We start from the raw sequence: 16,369 nt of genomic DNA, 5'->3' as shown, positions 1-16,369 counted from the left end.
CTTAATTTCCTTGTCTTTGACTGATGTGCTTCTGGCTTTAAGAAAGGTATACTTTGTGTAGCAGCGTTCACAAAAAAAAAAAAAAAAAACAGTAAGGGACCTAGAATGAAACCATGCGGAACACCAGACAAAAGATGCAGAAAACCAGCCTGTAGTCCACGATTCGGTTGAGACCATTTCAAAGTCTGCGGGCAGCACCTGTTGTCTGAGGCCATTTAGGTGAACAGAATACAGCGCTGAGTTTAAGAACTGCTGAAACAGAGCAAACCTCAACATCGACAGTCAGAAGGTATTTTAACATCATCAACATCAAAGTGTAATTAAAGAGAAAAAAGTGAGAGCAGCCATACATTATATTACAGCCCACACATCACATCATTGCTGTGCATGATGTAGTTTCACTCATTGACAAACATTATTACAATGTGTAGGAGAAAACAGTATAAAAGAGAGGAGCTCAATTACATCCAATATACATGGATTTAATATCATGTCTTCTACTTTATTCTATGATTTGGAATAAAGACATGTCGAAAAAATGCGGCTATATTTTTAGAAACTCTCTCCTAGCAGGCATGATGGTCCACATATATGTTTGTCTAGTATGTTTGTCTATAGGAAGTTTTTTACTATCACCTTAGAGGGAAAATTACAATTTAATAAAGTCATGTAATAATACAACATGTGAGCAAACATGGCTAAACTTGAATGAGGAACCTAATAATTATTTCTTTCATTACACAGCAATTATAAGGTATGTGGGCTATAATATACCGTGTGGCTGCTTTTCTCTTTTTACTCCTTAATTACATGGTAAGAAAAAGGTTGTTAAAACCATTTTCAAACTTCAGTTTTGTTTCCCAGAGCTGTTGCATGTAAGTACCCGATATTTACAAAACTAATTAGAGTATATTCGTTTCTCTTTTCCTCTAAAACGCCCAGTTTGTCCTCCCTTGTTCCCCACAGTCTTGTTTTCTTCCAGTAGCAACCTGTCAGTGTATCGAGACCTGATTCATCCAATGAAATAACAGGTAAAATAACAGGGTGTATGATAAAGATAACCACCTGTTATCATATAGTTTTGTTGGCTTGGTTTGGGCACTTAACGCAGTCTGTTCTGATTCATCGAGCCTAATTTCTTGAGTTGTTTTTCACATTTGCACCCGTCTCCTAACTACTGCTCCTTGTTGTCAGTGAGGTTGTTGTTTCCTCTGTGATCGGTGGAACATTGCTGTGTGACTTCACCGAAAATGACACTGAGCTCCGAGTTCAATGGCTTCTTTTATAGCTGCAACCTCCTTAATGGCCATGACATCATCTGGCTGAGTCGTAAACCCCCCTCCTGCACCACTACACACACACACACACACACACACACACACACACACACACACATCACACACACAAAGAAAATGCCGTTCCCCAGGCCTCCATTGCCTCATTGTGTAAATGGTGGAAAAAGTGATTCGTATCAGAGAGATTTCCTCCATAATTTGCTCGTTTCACATTTATGCTTCACAGCATCATGTTAAATGTCCCAGCAGACCCTGAAGATACCTTTTGCACCAGACTGCCCTGCAGAGACAATACTCTGTAACTGCACTTACTGTGAGAGTAAGGCAGAACAGACACGTCTCATCTAAATATACTGGAGTTATACACTTCCCACAGTGTCTTTGAATAGATGCAGGTAGTGACTTGTCGCCCCTGTCTCCCAGGAATAACGTTTCTAAACAACTAATCGGCAACAGCAAATACATTTTGTAGGAAACATAATCGCTGGCTGGATCACGTCCAGAGGCAACGTATTTTTTACAATTTTTTTTTTTACAAATAGAGCATTACATTTATTAATGGCAGCACAGTCACCACGAGGTCAGGAAGTGATTGGGGCGGATGGGGGGTGTATGAAGTGCAGGACTGTGACACCAGAGACAGGGTTCACATCCAGAGTCTGGCCAATAGAAGCATTTTGGGTTTGGGTAGGAAAAGATGACGGTTTGGGATAAATGTTAATGAACAGGTTGTGTCTGAAGTCACTGTGAACTTTTTCTGTATTAAACCAGACCAGGATCTTTCCCTAACCTGAACCTAGAGCTGTGAGAGTCTAAACAGAACCATAAAACAGTTGATAATGTCAGAGTTATTATTAGTGGATATAGTATTCATTCTGATGGAATATTATTAGTATTGATAGACATTTTACTGATACTTTCCATATCAATGTATTTACCAAATATGTACACGCAGGCTGTATCAGATGGCTATCCGATTAGTCAAAGACACAGGAAGTGGCCAAGTATAAAAAGTTGCATGAAAGCAAAGAATTATTCGCTGATGTGTCTTTCTTACTTCACTCGCTTACTCATATGGTGATGTACTTGGCACCAACCGATTTTAAGTCCAGGAATCAATTTAAAAACTGTTACGCTTTGGTGAAATGTTTGATTTCACCTACGCTGCTGTGAACCGTAGTTCCTGGGCTAAAATGTGCAAAACCACTGATATGGCGCTTTAAAGATTTCATGCCCCTTCCCCTTGTTGCATTTCAGACAGCAACGACGAGGTCCAGGCAATCAAACCTGATCCCCACTTGACCCATTTCCCCCCGAAAAATGGCCTGACCGAGACGCTGAAACAGGCCTGTCACACATCAAATCGATTTACAGTGAACTAAAGACTGATTCCTGCCAACATGGCTCCCACTACATCTCCAGTGAGCACGATCTTATGTAGGTCACTTTCCCACATAATAATGACCGCAGCCTGTTTGAATCGCAAACGTTCATGGCCAGTGTCCTCACCAGCAGATTTAACCAATGACATTTTCATTAGTCTTTTATATCTGAATTTGTTTTTTGCGCATTAAAGATGCTTTTTGTGATGACCTCATCGGGACAAATGTTTGATGAATCGAGGGGTTGACATGTTTGGAAAATTAATCATATTTTTGGGTGAAGGCCTTTGCATTTATTTGAGCCGCAATAGGCCAGTACAAAGACGAATGGTCTGCATGTTTTATGAATTCTTTTAATGAAAGCCATGCGGCGCTGCAGTGTTGTGATCATCGCTAAATTCACAAGCTGCTTCTACCAGCAGATTTTCCTGAGGATTTTCAAACAGAGTGAGCCCTCCAAACAAAGATGGTTACCTGCCAAAGATAAAAGAAACAAAATGTGAGAGTCTTCCTCTCAACAAAATGTTAGTGCTACAATAAATCCGGTCCGATATGAAAACGTGCATCAACCTCTGAACACACAGCTCAGTTCTAGTGGTAGAATTACTGGTGTTACCCACCTTCTCCTGGCCAACTCCCCTTTTATATGCTGCCAGACTCACTGTCAGCCATAAACATGAAAGCATTACAAACTTAAACACTCTTAAAAACACACTCGAGGTGTTTCGCTCAGAGGTCTAGACTCAGTATATAACGCGATAAAAATAACCCCTGAGTGTAGATACATGGATCTGCATCGCTTCATTAAACCACTTCACCTGTGCATGGCTCCGTTTTGTCTCAAAAACCAAAACCTGCAAAACAATGTAGTTCCCTCGTAGCACTTCAACTCCAGTTGCTTAAATATTTTTATTACTTAGATGTAAGATTAGACCTCTTTCTCTGTTCTGTTTTCATTTATCGAGTAATGTATTCTTTTAAAACAACTTTTTTGTCAAAAAATGCAGAAAATGTCTTAAACTAGTGTTAGAAAAACTACAAAACATTAATCTTAGCCAGCATACATTTTGTGTGTCTTTGTTTTTGGTTGTACAACCTCTGTGTCAACCTCTGAATATTAATCATCATATAATTAATCAGTGTCAAAACTTCTGCCTTCACAGTAAATACTTCAACATTTACTTTTATTGTGAGGATATACAAGATTTATTTTCATGTATTTTTGTAGGTTGAAACAGTTATAAAAACACTGATGGAAAAAACTGCTCATAACTGCAAACACGGTGACATCACTCAGATCATTCAGACAGCACGCAGGTTGTTTAGTCAGATGATGTAAATCACTTCATTCGGAGGTAAAAGAGAAAGTGAGCGCACCCGATATGTTGGTAGTAATCCCTCATTGCACAGGAAAACTGTGGCAAGTGCAGGAAGTCAAGAGAAGTTGGTCGGTAAACTGTGATGGATGTTTATGGATAGTTTGAGTAATAATTTTATCCTTCACCTTTGTTTTCTTTTCTAAGGTTTAAAAACTCTCAGATTGTCTGACTTCTTGTGTTTCTTTTCCGTCCAACTAATTTTTATCACTGTTGCAGTTAACTTGAACAATCCCACCATGACTGATAAAAAATAGAACCCAAGTTTTGATAAACTGGAATTTTCCTTTAAAAACAATGACATAAGACTTTGGAAAACTTGTTTGTAGCCAACCAATGTCCAACAACAGTTTCTGTTTTCAGAGGTGGACAGTCTCAAACCGACAGCCAGTCAGATGGCTGACTGAATATTTCCAAAGTTCTTGTTATTCCAGTTTTCTGACAAGATGTTCTCCAGACCTCCATAAGTATGATGGAAGTCTGGAGGTCTGCAGGATTAAAGTCTCTCTCCATCCTCCGTTCTGCTCCTCCTCCGTCTCTTCACCTCCTCCCTGCCTCCCTCCCTCCCTCCCTCCCTCCCTCTCTCTCTCTCTCTCTCTCTCTCTCTCTTTGTTTCTCTCCAGAGATTGAAATTAAGTGAAACAGCACAGCAGCTGGCTCAAGCTCCACCAGATGTGCTTTGACAATAAAAAGAGTTATTGTTATCAAGTCCCGCCCCCTGGAAACTGAGGCCGATCAGACAGAAGAAGTGAATGAGCTTTCTATGAAAAAGAAACTCATATTTTCCTCCGATTTTTAAAGTCCACTTACCTGAGAAAAACCTCTTACGTAAACTTTTCCATAGAGATATTTCACTGTTGTACCAAGAAAATAACAATAGGAAATGTGAGTAATGTGTAGTGGAGTGACAAAGTGGTTGGTAGAGCAGATAACATGGTTTGAATTTTCATTTCTCGACTTATATGTCATATATCTTCTTAATGCTGCACCATTTCCTGCTGTGTAGACAATAGAGTGCTTCTGTCTTTGCGGCAAGAGTTTGTGTTTGTCTCTTTCCTGTTTCAACGAGACATTGCCCCTGTGCACAAAGCCTTTATTATTATTATATTATGTATGGAGCTATACATAATATAATAATAATAAAGTTTATTTATATAGAACCTATCAAAATCTGAGATTACAAAGTGTTTCACAAAGATAAAATAACAAAACAAGTAAAATAGAAACACAAATAAGCAATGTAAAAGTATGTGAAATATTTAAAAGAGATTATGAAAAAGCTTAGTGACAGAAAGTGATATGTTTTTAGAAGTGATATAAAAGAAATAAAGCAATGATTTCCCCAGTTTGGTGTGGAAGAACCTGACTGGTCTACACAGAAACCTGAATTCAGCCCCTTTAGGATGAACTGGAATGAGTCAGACTTCATCACCCAACATCAGCTCACTAACACCCTCGTGTCTGAATGGGAGTAAATCCCTGCAGCCAGGTTCAGCATCTGGTGGAGAGCCTGACGCCAGAAGAGCGGAGGCTGTTGTAGCAGCAGATTGATGGTCATGCTTTCAGAATCAGATGTTCGGAGTCCACATACTTTCGCCCATGTAGTGTATCTGGAGGCCCTGAGGATTGAGGGATTTGCAGCAGCTGTGGAGGTAGAGGATGGAAAACCAACTTTACCATCATCATCCTCAGTATCTCTATAACAACAGTATGGTCTACTATCTTTTCAAGTGGCTACAAACATTTGAAAGTTGTGTGAAGAAGTCATTTCCACAACTAGTTTTGTTCATATTTGTGGTTTATGTAGGATTAACCATAGATATAAAGATGCTCCGTGATGTCACCCATGAAGAGCGGTTTTGAAGCTCAGAGTGAGCTGCTGCGCTACCACCGTCTTGGCAGTGTCTGACTCCGCACCTAACTCTCGGTTAATCCAAAAATGGGCAAAGAGGTGGGGCTGGTGTGGAGCCAAAATTTTGGTTGATGCCACTTTGAAGAAGTAGTAAGAAGAAGTAAGAAGAAGTATTTTTCAGCCCCAGAGGTTGATGCTTGGGATAAACAGAAACAATGTGTGAACAAATCAACAGATATGTATTTGTAATGTCCAAAGATACTTAATATGTCAGGATGAATTTTGGATAAAATGATGCATAAAACATTTAGAATATTTGATAGAATCATGAAAAGGAGTTTTGATCTTAAAGCTTTAGTGAAGAGCTGGAACAAGCGAATATATAATATTTAGTGTATGTGATACTGTCAGACTGTGGAGTAAGATGAATTTACCTTAAAGACACTTAAAAAGGGAAGAACAGAAACATTGCTGACATATGTTAGCCATGTGATAGACTGGCATCTGGCACAATGTGAGCTGGGATTGGTTCCAGCCCCACGTAACCCTCGAAGGATTAGCATTATAGCTAATGAATGGATTGATGGATGGTAGAAAATTGTATGTTAACCATGGTTGTCTGTTGGATCGTTCTGAATCCTGGTACTGCTGCTCACTTTTCACATATAGAAGCTCTTCATATTGAATGTTTTCAGCTGTTGGAGACTTTAAGGTGTTATCTGACTCCTACAGTAGGAGTGTGTGCTGACGGCCTGTTGGTGTCCACGCTGACTGCAGGGTGACGGCCCAGCGGAGCCAGGAGGACGCTGAGGAGGTGGAGCGGGAGCGAAGGAGGAGAGCCAGGGAGAGGCAGAGAGGAGAGGGGAGCCCCTCCTGGACAGAGCCCCCCCATCACAACGACCTCACACAAAACACGGAGTGAGTACAATACAATCTCACAGTGTGTAAATATCAACCAGTCAGACTAGAAACAGAGCTGGAAGAGCTTGTTGTGACGTGGCTGTGGATCTTTGACTTTTAGTTGAATTTTTCTTAACAAAAGTCTCCTGTACAAAACAAAGATTTCACCTCACTAATACAGGGATGTCCATGTTCGTGCACATCCAGCCTAGTTGTCACTAATGATGTAGGAATAGTTAATAATCATCTATCAAAACTTTATAGACCAGTAAGAAGCCATTAAGAAAAACTTTTGGTTTGCCAGGTTGTAAAAAAAAAACCCTGACTGGTGCTTGTCCTCCTCCAGCAAAACTTGGTTTGTTAGTTGATAGATCTGAGTCATGTGTGTTGAATTTTGGTAGTGGGGCGACGCATTTGTTTGCTTTTAGATCACAGATTGGACGCACACAAGACAATCTCAGTCCAGATTGTTCTTGTTTGTGGTTCCCCCAATGTTGGAACCAGCTACCAGATGCTTTCAGAGCCAGGGCGTGCCTCTGTATATACAAGAACCTCTTGAAGACTCCTCTCTTCCTAGAGCACCTCCTCTCCTCACACCTCTTAACACCCTCACATGTCTAACTAGCACTTACTATGCACTTTCAGTGCACTTCTTCACCTGATCTCCTTGCACTTTACCTTACTGAACAGGTTTAGTACTTTACTTCAATGTCTCCAACTACACTGAAGCTTTAATGTTGCCACTCTTTAATGTTGTGACTGAGTAAACTGTCCTTCTTGTTAAAGCTCAGTCTCCATCAGCTGCAGTGCTGATTACAGTGGAAAAGAGCTTGTCCAGTGATGCAGCAGGTGAATGAGCTGAGGAAGCTGCTGCACCATCAGTTTTTGGTTGTTTGGTCAGATGAGGTCTCTCAAGGGGAAATTTCCTCTTCACCTGAGACTGTGCGCTGCTGAGCAGACTCATTTACTGCACTGTGAAGTAAACTCATCAAATAAAGCCCCGCTCAGTGGTTTAGTCATTAGCTTCACGGTTCCTCCTGACTGGAGATTAGAATATTATTCATCTAACTACTAGTTCTGTAAGATAGAAATGGCTATATTGTACATAATTAATAATATATATATATATATATATTTATATAGTGGTAAGTATAATTAACAGAGGTGAAACAAAGACAGATACCATTTGGAAACCACTGGAGAAAACATCTGCTTTTATCTGGGTGATTAGTGCCGATGAGGTTCAGTCTGCCGATCTGAGTTGACCTGAAACAGGAGGCAGCAGTGTCTCTCTGTTTGATGTTTCCGTGGTTACTGTCTCTGTTGCCATGGAGCCTGAAGCCGCACGTCCTGTCTGCCACCTGCCGCCTCGCTCAACACTCTGCCCTGTTGGAGACCTCTGGGTGATATGAAAAACACTCGGTCACCTGGGGAAGAAACTCAGCTGCAGATGAACCACCGTCTTTGATTTCAGCTGCTTTTTAACCTTTTCAACCAGAGGACCGTAGACAAGAAACAGACATCTGTGGCGGTAGTTTGGGTTAAGTATATTTTTTTCTGAAGCCTGGTTAGAAGTGAGCTGAGTGTGAGAGGCTCAGACTCCTGTCAATAAAGTCGACATGCCTCAAAAACTATAGAGATTTGAATCTGTGATCACAATTTTTGTGTTACATTGTTATACCTGCCCTGGACTTTTTGACACTTAACAGGAAGAAAAAAAATAATGTGAAATAAATAAATGAAATAATTAAAGTAAAGACATAAATACAAGGGAAACATGCATTTTTGGGTTGCAACAGAAAACACATTAAGTAGAACAAAATCAAAAGAGTAGTGAGGTGTTTTCATTTTCTGCCAATAACTATTAAGGTTAGGTTTAAGATAAGCTTTTATTGATACCCAGCTGTTTACAAAGCGATTATAATTGCCTTTAGCAGCTGCAACATTAAAGTGATGAACACATTCATGCATCATAAATTTTAATCCAATAATATAATATATTTTATTATTCAGAAATGGACCATTCTGCAGAGTGAGTACCTTAATTTTGATACTCAAGGTTTATTCTAATGCTTTTACTGACTTATATGTTTTATGTGTTTTTATGTGGTTTTGCTAATTTTACTTAAGTTAAAGATCTGAGCTCTTCCTCCACTGTTGCACAATATATATAAACAGGATGCAGAAATGTATTCAGTCTACAAACACCAGTATTTAGAAAATTTTATAAATTTAGAGGATAATGTTTAGACCATATGCTTTTAAATATTAGATAGTCTTGATTTTTTTTTGACAAAACTATTTATGAGCTGCAGTCGAAGAGCAAACACATGTACACTACATATGGTCTTCATTTCCTCTGGTGTGTGTCATGCAGCAGCTCAGTAAAGTAGTTTGCATGTTTTCTTCTCTGAGTTTTTTATGCGTCTGCTGGGATTCAGACATTCAACTGGAAGGTTCATCCTGGCTCAGAAAGAGAGAGAGAGCTTCAGTCCCACTAATCCAAGCCAGAGAGAACATTCATCCAGTCCTCTAAGGGAGCTGCTCTGCATTTGTTCCTCAGGTTGGACGAGGAGCTGAAGCCCAGCTGCTGCTTGGTTCTGGAGGAGGACGAAGGCTTCAGCGACTGGAGCCACAGGCTGGAGAACCGCAGTGAGCAGGAGGTGCAGGATGACAGCAGGGCCAGGGTGCAGACACGTTCAGCACCACAGTGGAAACCACGGCCTGAGGAGGAGAAACTGAAGGAGGATGTAGAGAAGGAGAAGGTGGAAGGACGGGAGCCAGAGAGCAGCAGTCGGTCCCAAGAAGCTTCAACAAGACCTCCAGAGAAGGTACAAAACCCAACAGAACAATACTGTCAGTACTGGGGCTTTCAGGTGGAGCATAACAAAGATGAAGATTCTCAGTCATCCAGGTATCTCAGAGCTTTACAAAGGCAACCGGACTCTCCTGAGGTTCTTGCAAGAACGCAAATGTTAGCTCGCTAATATTCAGCACTGTTAAGATGTTGAAAGCCATGTTGTCGTTAGCATTAACCCCAAAGGGTCATTGTGCAGCCTCAGAGAGCTGCTAGCATGGCACTAGACTCTTAATGTTGTTTAAATATTCAATGTGAAGGTGAAGGCAGTAACCATGACTACCATTGTAATTATTTGCAAGTACTTCAACGTTCTTTATTACTTTCTTTTTTTACACTCGGAAAGAGCACATTAAAGAACAAGAGCCCTGGTTTACAAGCGTGCTGAGTTTACATCGTAAAACAGAAAATGCTAATACATGATAATTGTAAACATGATTAAACTGAGCAAGCGTTAACCAAAAGCATCAGTTTTATTGAAAAGTGTCATCACTACAAAAAGTACAGCTAATTATGCTCTTAATAAGCTCTCTGATGCCACTTCAAACTCTGTTGTAAATGACTCCATGAACTCAGTCTTTAATGTTTGAACTTGTGGATGAAGTTAATCTGAGGAATACTTCTGCATCGTCACTGTAGAGAAACATGTCGACCTGCTTTGCTTTCTGTTTATTTTAGATGTCCAGCAACAAAAAGGACGTCAGGACGTCATATAGCTCATCAGTCTTTCTGCAACAGGACGCCAGACTGCAGCACGCCGCAGGCCAACCAGCAGACAGGACGTCCTACCTGGCAGCAGGGACAATGAGGCCACGGTGTGTTCTCCCTCTCCATCTTTTTTTTTTTATAACCCTAACTGTTGTCTCATGATTATTGTTGTTCTCTTGGTTCAGTGTATGGTATGCTGTGTTTGCATCCTTGGATGCTCTGATCAGTAACACTCTGACTTCATTAACCAGTTCAGTTATCTCCTCCACAGCGGAGGGGCCTGCAGGGTGGATGGGGAGGTGGAGCAGGAGGAGCTGAAAGTAGAGGAGGAAGAGGTACAGCCCACTTTGCAGAGGGAGTGGAGGTCAACAGAAACCCGACAGAGCCCCGCGGATGAAGACGATCTGGAAGAAGAAGAAGAAGAAGAAGAAGAAGAAGAAGAAGAACTGAGCTTCACACATGAAGAAGGGGAAGACCTCCACCTCAGGAGGGAGCAGAGACACAGGGAGGAGGAGGAGGAAGAGGAAGAGCACAAGATGACAGACAAGGTTGGCTTTCCAATAATACTATTACTACTGCTGCTCCTCTACTGCTCTTACTAGTACCTGTATTTTTTGTTCCACTAGTAAAGACAGTTGTCATGTGGTTGGTGTCTCCATCATCTGAGTCCACACCAAAATATGTTGGAAACTACCATCCATTCGTGGTCACCTGAGGATAACTCCTTGACTTTTTGTCAGATCAGAATTTCCCCTCGACCAACATTTTAGTGCATGACAAAATATCTTGAAAACTAACCGCCTGGTTTTCATGAAGTGTGCTCTAGATATTCATGGTCCCCAGAGGATGAATCCTTATGTTTTTGTTGACTAGATGACCTTCTCTCAAGCACCACAATCACATGCATGGGTTTAGTGGATAAACTGTCACTGCTCAGAAGATTTCTCATAATCTATTAGTTTATTTAATTATTATTAGTTTTTATTGTATAATTTATAGTAAAATGCCATGAAACGTGTTGAGCACATTCAGACTCCCAAGCAGATAAACATTTTTAATAGCAAAGCTGCACTGTGGAGTTCTGTTTACACTCAGTGTTACCCACTAAAACACACTGTGCATATCCTCAACAACAAACATGTTGAATCCATTTCCTCCCTCATAAAACATTCACAAAGACATTTTTTCTTAACAGTTTTGAAACCTGCTTGGTTTATATGTGGAATAATTTTAGTGGAATAATGTGAAACCATTGGCAGGAATGTGTTTTGTGACGCTGTGCATGTGAACGACAACATGCACAACAGGGACCCACTTGTAAAGACATTGCCTCATAGTGCTCCACAGGGTACCTTTAATGTCCATATGTCATCACACCAGTGCCACCACAAGGATGAACTTTTTAAAACATATGTTGTGACACTTTCACATAGTGGGGTGTTAACAAGGGATTTTATTCTTGTTATTCATACATAACATCTGCTTCTTAGTGTGCTGGCATAACTCCCAAAAATGTGCCTGTTTCTCCCAGTGTTATATAGAATATTTCATGAAGCAAATGCATGCTTATTATAAAACTCACAGAGGAATTTGGCTTCAAATCTGAAAGTAATAAAAAAGAAAAACGCTGCTCCATCTCGTGTGTTAGATGTTGCAACAAATTCCAACTTTTAGCACCAGGGATTTGCCAGTTATTCATTAGTCTTTTCCACCAAATCACACAGTGTGGGTTAGCAAGGTTTAAAAGTGTGAATAATAATGTAAAAGAGAGAAAGAACAGATATTGGAGAAAACTGTTCTTGAGATCATATAATAGATCAGCACTACAAAATCTGGACCAGCACTAGATGACTGATGCCACAAAACCCAGTTTCGCATATTGATCAGGTATGATCAGACACCCGCTTATAAAGAAGTGACATCATGAAACGTGTGTGTTGGTTTGGTTGTAGAGTTCAGTGGAAAGCAGAGACAGGAGGAGTGAGGAGGTGAACAGAACATCTGCAGTTTCTCTCGGCAGCAGCAGCGAAGGCGAGGAATCGCTAAACTGCTATGGTCCCATGAGCCCGACGTTCAAGGTATCACATGAAACCAAAAGTGGTCCGTACAATTAAGTGTCTCTGATCCAAATATAAACTGAAGGTACTACATGTTTCATGAGTAATTTAACTCATTACTTTTGCTGTTGAGTATTGGAGTATATCCTGATCTGATTATCTATTTTCCTTTGTATCGCACCTGCACGGTGCACTGTTTAAATTAAAGGTCCCATATTGTATAAAGGTAAATTTCCATGTGTTGTTTGATCATAAAACAGGTCTATGTTCAGTATTAAAACTGTGAAAGTATCAAAGTGCTCAGTCCACAGAAAAATGAGCCTTAAAACGAGCTCTCAGGACTTCTGTAACTTTGTGATGTCACAACAAAGCAGTCACCATTCTCAGCCACGCCCCAAGCCCCGCCCACCTGGACCCAACATCCTTGCAGGATTTAGTGTTTGCTCTGAGTGTTTACCTGAAATCTGCTGTATTTTTATTCAATCACTCAGAAAACAGTCAGCCAATCAGAAGAGAAGCTCAGAGCCTCCTCTCTTCTGATTGGCTCACTGACCTGTTGTTATTAGAGCTCCAGAGAGAAGCCTGAGAGACGAGATGTAAAACTACACTGAGATGGTTTTTGGTTCTTAAAACCACTAATATATTTTCTTATGGATCAACACTTCACATAAAACACAGGAGAAGTGTAAAATATGGACCTTTGAATAAAGTAAAGACAACCATCAGATTTTAGAGACACGATGTTTGGAAGTTGAATGTTTATAACTGCACATCACAGACATTTAGATCAAGTGTGGAGAATCTGAACTAGTTTCCCTGGAAAACTACATTTCCCATTAACCTGTGATGATATACTCACTTTTTTCCTATTGTGTTGTGTTGACTATCTTGTCTCTTTCATGCTCCCTGCTGTCCGACCAGAAACTCCTCATACAGTTTTACCCAGTAAGTATCTTGCATGTATCATCTGACCGTTAATCTCTGTAACAGTTTGCTTTTGATTTGATTTGACACTTTATGTTTGAAACAGGAGAAACTTCCTGCATGTCTGAGTTGTACTTACAGCCATTAGGCCGACATGTCAGAGCTGCTGGATCCTGCAGTGATCACTCACTCAGCTCACTGTCTCTTTACAGGATGAAGTCAACAGCAGAGTCTCAACAGACGGAAAATGCACGGTGAGTGCAGATATGGTCGGGGTCAAAGGTCAGCAGCTGCCTAAAGATTACAAAGGTTGCAGGCATGGATTGATTATCAGAGGTTAAAACTCTAGCAACTTGCAGTATGCAGGAGAACTGTATTAAACCATCACGTTTCTCCTGTTTAGTGCAAGTGTTGCTTTGCTTCTATAGATTGACTATCAAACACGGGCCCCCTGACCTCTCTTTGTGTCTCTGTTCGAAGTCACTGTTGATATTGGTTGTTTGAAGGTCAAAGAGCTCAGTTAAAGACACAAAAACAACATAAAGAGATGTAAGATTATTCCAAAGAAAAGCAAAATAACAACAAAGACACAGAAAATCACTCCAAAGACACAGAAAACCACTGCTAAGACAAGTAAAATGACTTCAAAGAGATGAAAAGCATCAACGAAGAGACACGAAATAACTAGTCAACTATGTAGAGATGCAAAACAACTTTGTTTGTAATTGTTTTGGGTCTCTTTCAGTCTGGGGGTCCTATATGGATGTGGTAGAGGGTTACAGGTTATGGTTACAAGTCACTACTCCCCTACTCTTTTCCTCTGTTACTGTCTTATTTTTCTTTCCTTATATCATTTAAAACAGTCAAATAAACAGAAACAGAGTCTCCCTTTTGAGCAGCCCCCTTTTAATTTAATCCATGTTCTAGATTTGAGGGGTTCTTTTTAACCCCACCCTTAAAAACCAGCCAGTAAGGGAACATAAGTTTCTGCTTTGCTCGATGAAAAAAAGTCAGTTTTTATTTTGTACAAATAACAACTTTGTGTCAGTTTGTAGGTCTGAACCTCAGCCTGCTTCAATAAATCTCTGTGTTACTGCAGGTTTTTTCCCATGTGTGGGTTATAAGGATAATTCCTGTGAGTTTTAACCATTGATTGTCTTCATTCTTCCCTCAGATCATGGAGAGAACTGAGTCTTTGAGGAAAAGGTGAGTCTGTGTTGATTGGCCATGAGATAGATTTAAAAGCAGGACGGAGCAGTGTAATAAAGCAACAAACCAATGACCCTCAGTGGCTGCTACAACAAACCAGACCTTTAGAAATCCGTTCTTCTGTGGGTTTGACGCAACCATCGAGATTCTGTCGGCCTCCGGCATCACTCCACCTCTTGGAAATGTTCCTAAGAATGAAAATCTAATTTAATTGTAGATACAAAGACAAAGTGCAGCGCTCTTCAGATTAAAGTCTGATTTCTCCTAAACAGACACATTGCTGATAAAAAAGCATAATTTGAAAATTATAATGTATGTGTGTGTCCATTTTAATGCCTGTGAGTTTATGTGTGTCTCAATGCAACTACATGTTTAAATAAATTGATAATACATTTAATAATAAGTAATCCATTCTTCTTAAGCACCAGCAACACAAAGAAGACGCCGTCACCTGTTGCTGTTTCCAAGATTGACAAGAAACTGGAGCAGTACACACATGCTCTCGAGGTAGAACCCCACTGAGTTACTCTTTCCTTTAATGGGAATTTTCCTTTTATTGACTTGAGAAATAACCATGTATTTGGGGGAATTTTTATTGTGCACCATGAAAGTTCTTCCACAAACTGCCAAGTGCAGTTTTACCCTTTAGAATAATATGAGCAACTCTTACATGCTTGTTTTGTTCTCTCACGCTCTTAAAAAAAAACTATAATGGATTAATAGCTCCTCACTGCAACCCCACCACTGGCTAAACTCAGAGAGGAGACTGTTTTGGTGTTGTTACTTGAAAAGGATGTGATCTTAGACCCAGCTCAGATTTTCTGTACCCAGCTTCAGGCTATATCCTCAAATCCTGTACCTCAAACTGTTCTTACTTCATTTTCCTCAGGTCTCCTCAAAGGAAGGCAGATCCGGCGGTCAGGTTCTGACAGATCTGACGAGTCCCACTGAACCCGTCGCCTCCAAGAAGAGCCTGTTTGAGGCCGGAGAAGCCTGGAACCAAAACGCTATCTCAGTCGCAGCATCTAAGGTTAACAGGTTAACTGATGAAGTTAACTTTATCAGTCACATAATCTATAACTTTTCACATCACATCTGATAAATAATTCTTCTTTCTTTTTCTCATGTCTATTGAGGAAGAGTTTAGGAGTTTTTTAAGTGAGATTGTGTAACAGTAACAGCAGCAGCCTCTATGGCCACCAGTGGTAATTACAGGACACCGGCGCATTAAATCCTTTCACACTCACACATCATCTCAATACAAACCGTACAAATGAGGGACTAAGGGGCCGTTAGTCTGCTGTTCACCAGCTTTTCTTTTATTGTTAACTCAGTGTGATTAGATAAGTTTGTCAGTTTCAAGTTTTAATTGTTTATCACTTTCAGAACTTAAAGAAGTCATGAGTTCAGTTGATTAAATATCCCATGGATGGATCGTTTACTTAACTCATCAATTTAAGTTATGTAGAAACATTAATAGGTTAAAAGTAAGATTAGATTAGAGTTATTCTCATGAATTATGGGGGATCATACTGAGGGACATTAGTGCTGGGTTTATTGTCATTTAGTGTGAAGTTTTCATGGGAGATAAAGCTTCACACAATAAATTGTAATTTTTAAAAAATGAATTTAAGTGGAAATGTAAACCTACAAATTGGTGAATACTTTAACTTAGAGTAACTTAACAGAATCAAAAACTTTTGAGTTGTTCTAATGTGTGATGTTACTCTAACATGCAGGAGTAAAAATTGTAAGTTAGACAAACTCAAAGCCAAAACTTAAGAAGTTAAATTGCTTAATTCAAAAGTT

The 16,369-nt window shown here is 40.0% G+C and overlaps 1 protein-coding gene across 1 annotated transcript in view; it reads left to right on the top strand.

Moving 5' to 3' along the window:
* Window positions 1-16,369, top strand: part of LOC111223039 (lymphocyte-specific protein 1-like) — a 29,879-nt gene that overhangs the window by 1,794 nt on the left and 11,716 nt on the right. The window contains exons 2-11 of the mRNA XM_022747010.1: window positions 6,683-6,823; window positions 9,369-9,636; window positions 10,341-10,477; window positions 10,642-10,918; window positions 12,323-12,448; window positions 13,349-13,372; window positions 13,564-13,605; window positions 14,526-14,557; window positions 14,983-15,067; window positions 15,450-15,590. Coding sequence (XP_022602731.1) covers window positions 6,683-6,823; window positions 9,369-9,636; window positions 10,341-10,477; window positions 10,642-10,918; window positions 12,323-12,448; window positions 13,349-13,372; window positions 13,564-13,605; window positions 14,526-14,557; window positions 14,983-15,067; window positions 15,450-15,590 — 1,273 coding nt within the window. The remainder of the gene's footprint in view (window positions 1-6,682; window positions 6,824-9,368; window positions 9,637-10,340; window positions 10,478-10,641; window positions 10,919-12,322; window positions 12,449-13,348; window positions 13,373-13,563; window positions 13,606-14,525; window positions 14,558-14,982; window positions 15,068-15,449; window positions 15,591-16,369) is intronic.

Source organism: Seriola dumerili, unplaced genomic scaffold (assembly GCF_002260705.1).
Source record: "Seriola dumerili isolate Sdu_G_001 unplaced genomic scaffold, Sdu_1.0 BDQW01000011.1, whole genome shotgun sequence".
In the NCBI taxonomy this organism is placed as follows: Eukaryota; Metazoa; Chordata; class Actinopteri; order Carangiformes; family Carangidae; genus Seriola; species Seriola dumerili.
The sequence above is the reverse complement of the archived record's forward strand: the minus strand, read 5'-3'. Positions and strand labels throughout refer to the sequence as shown.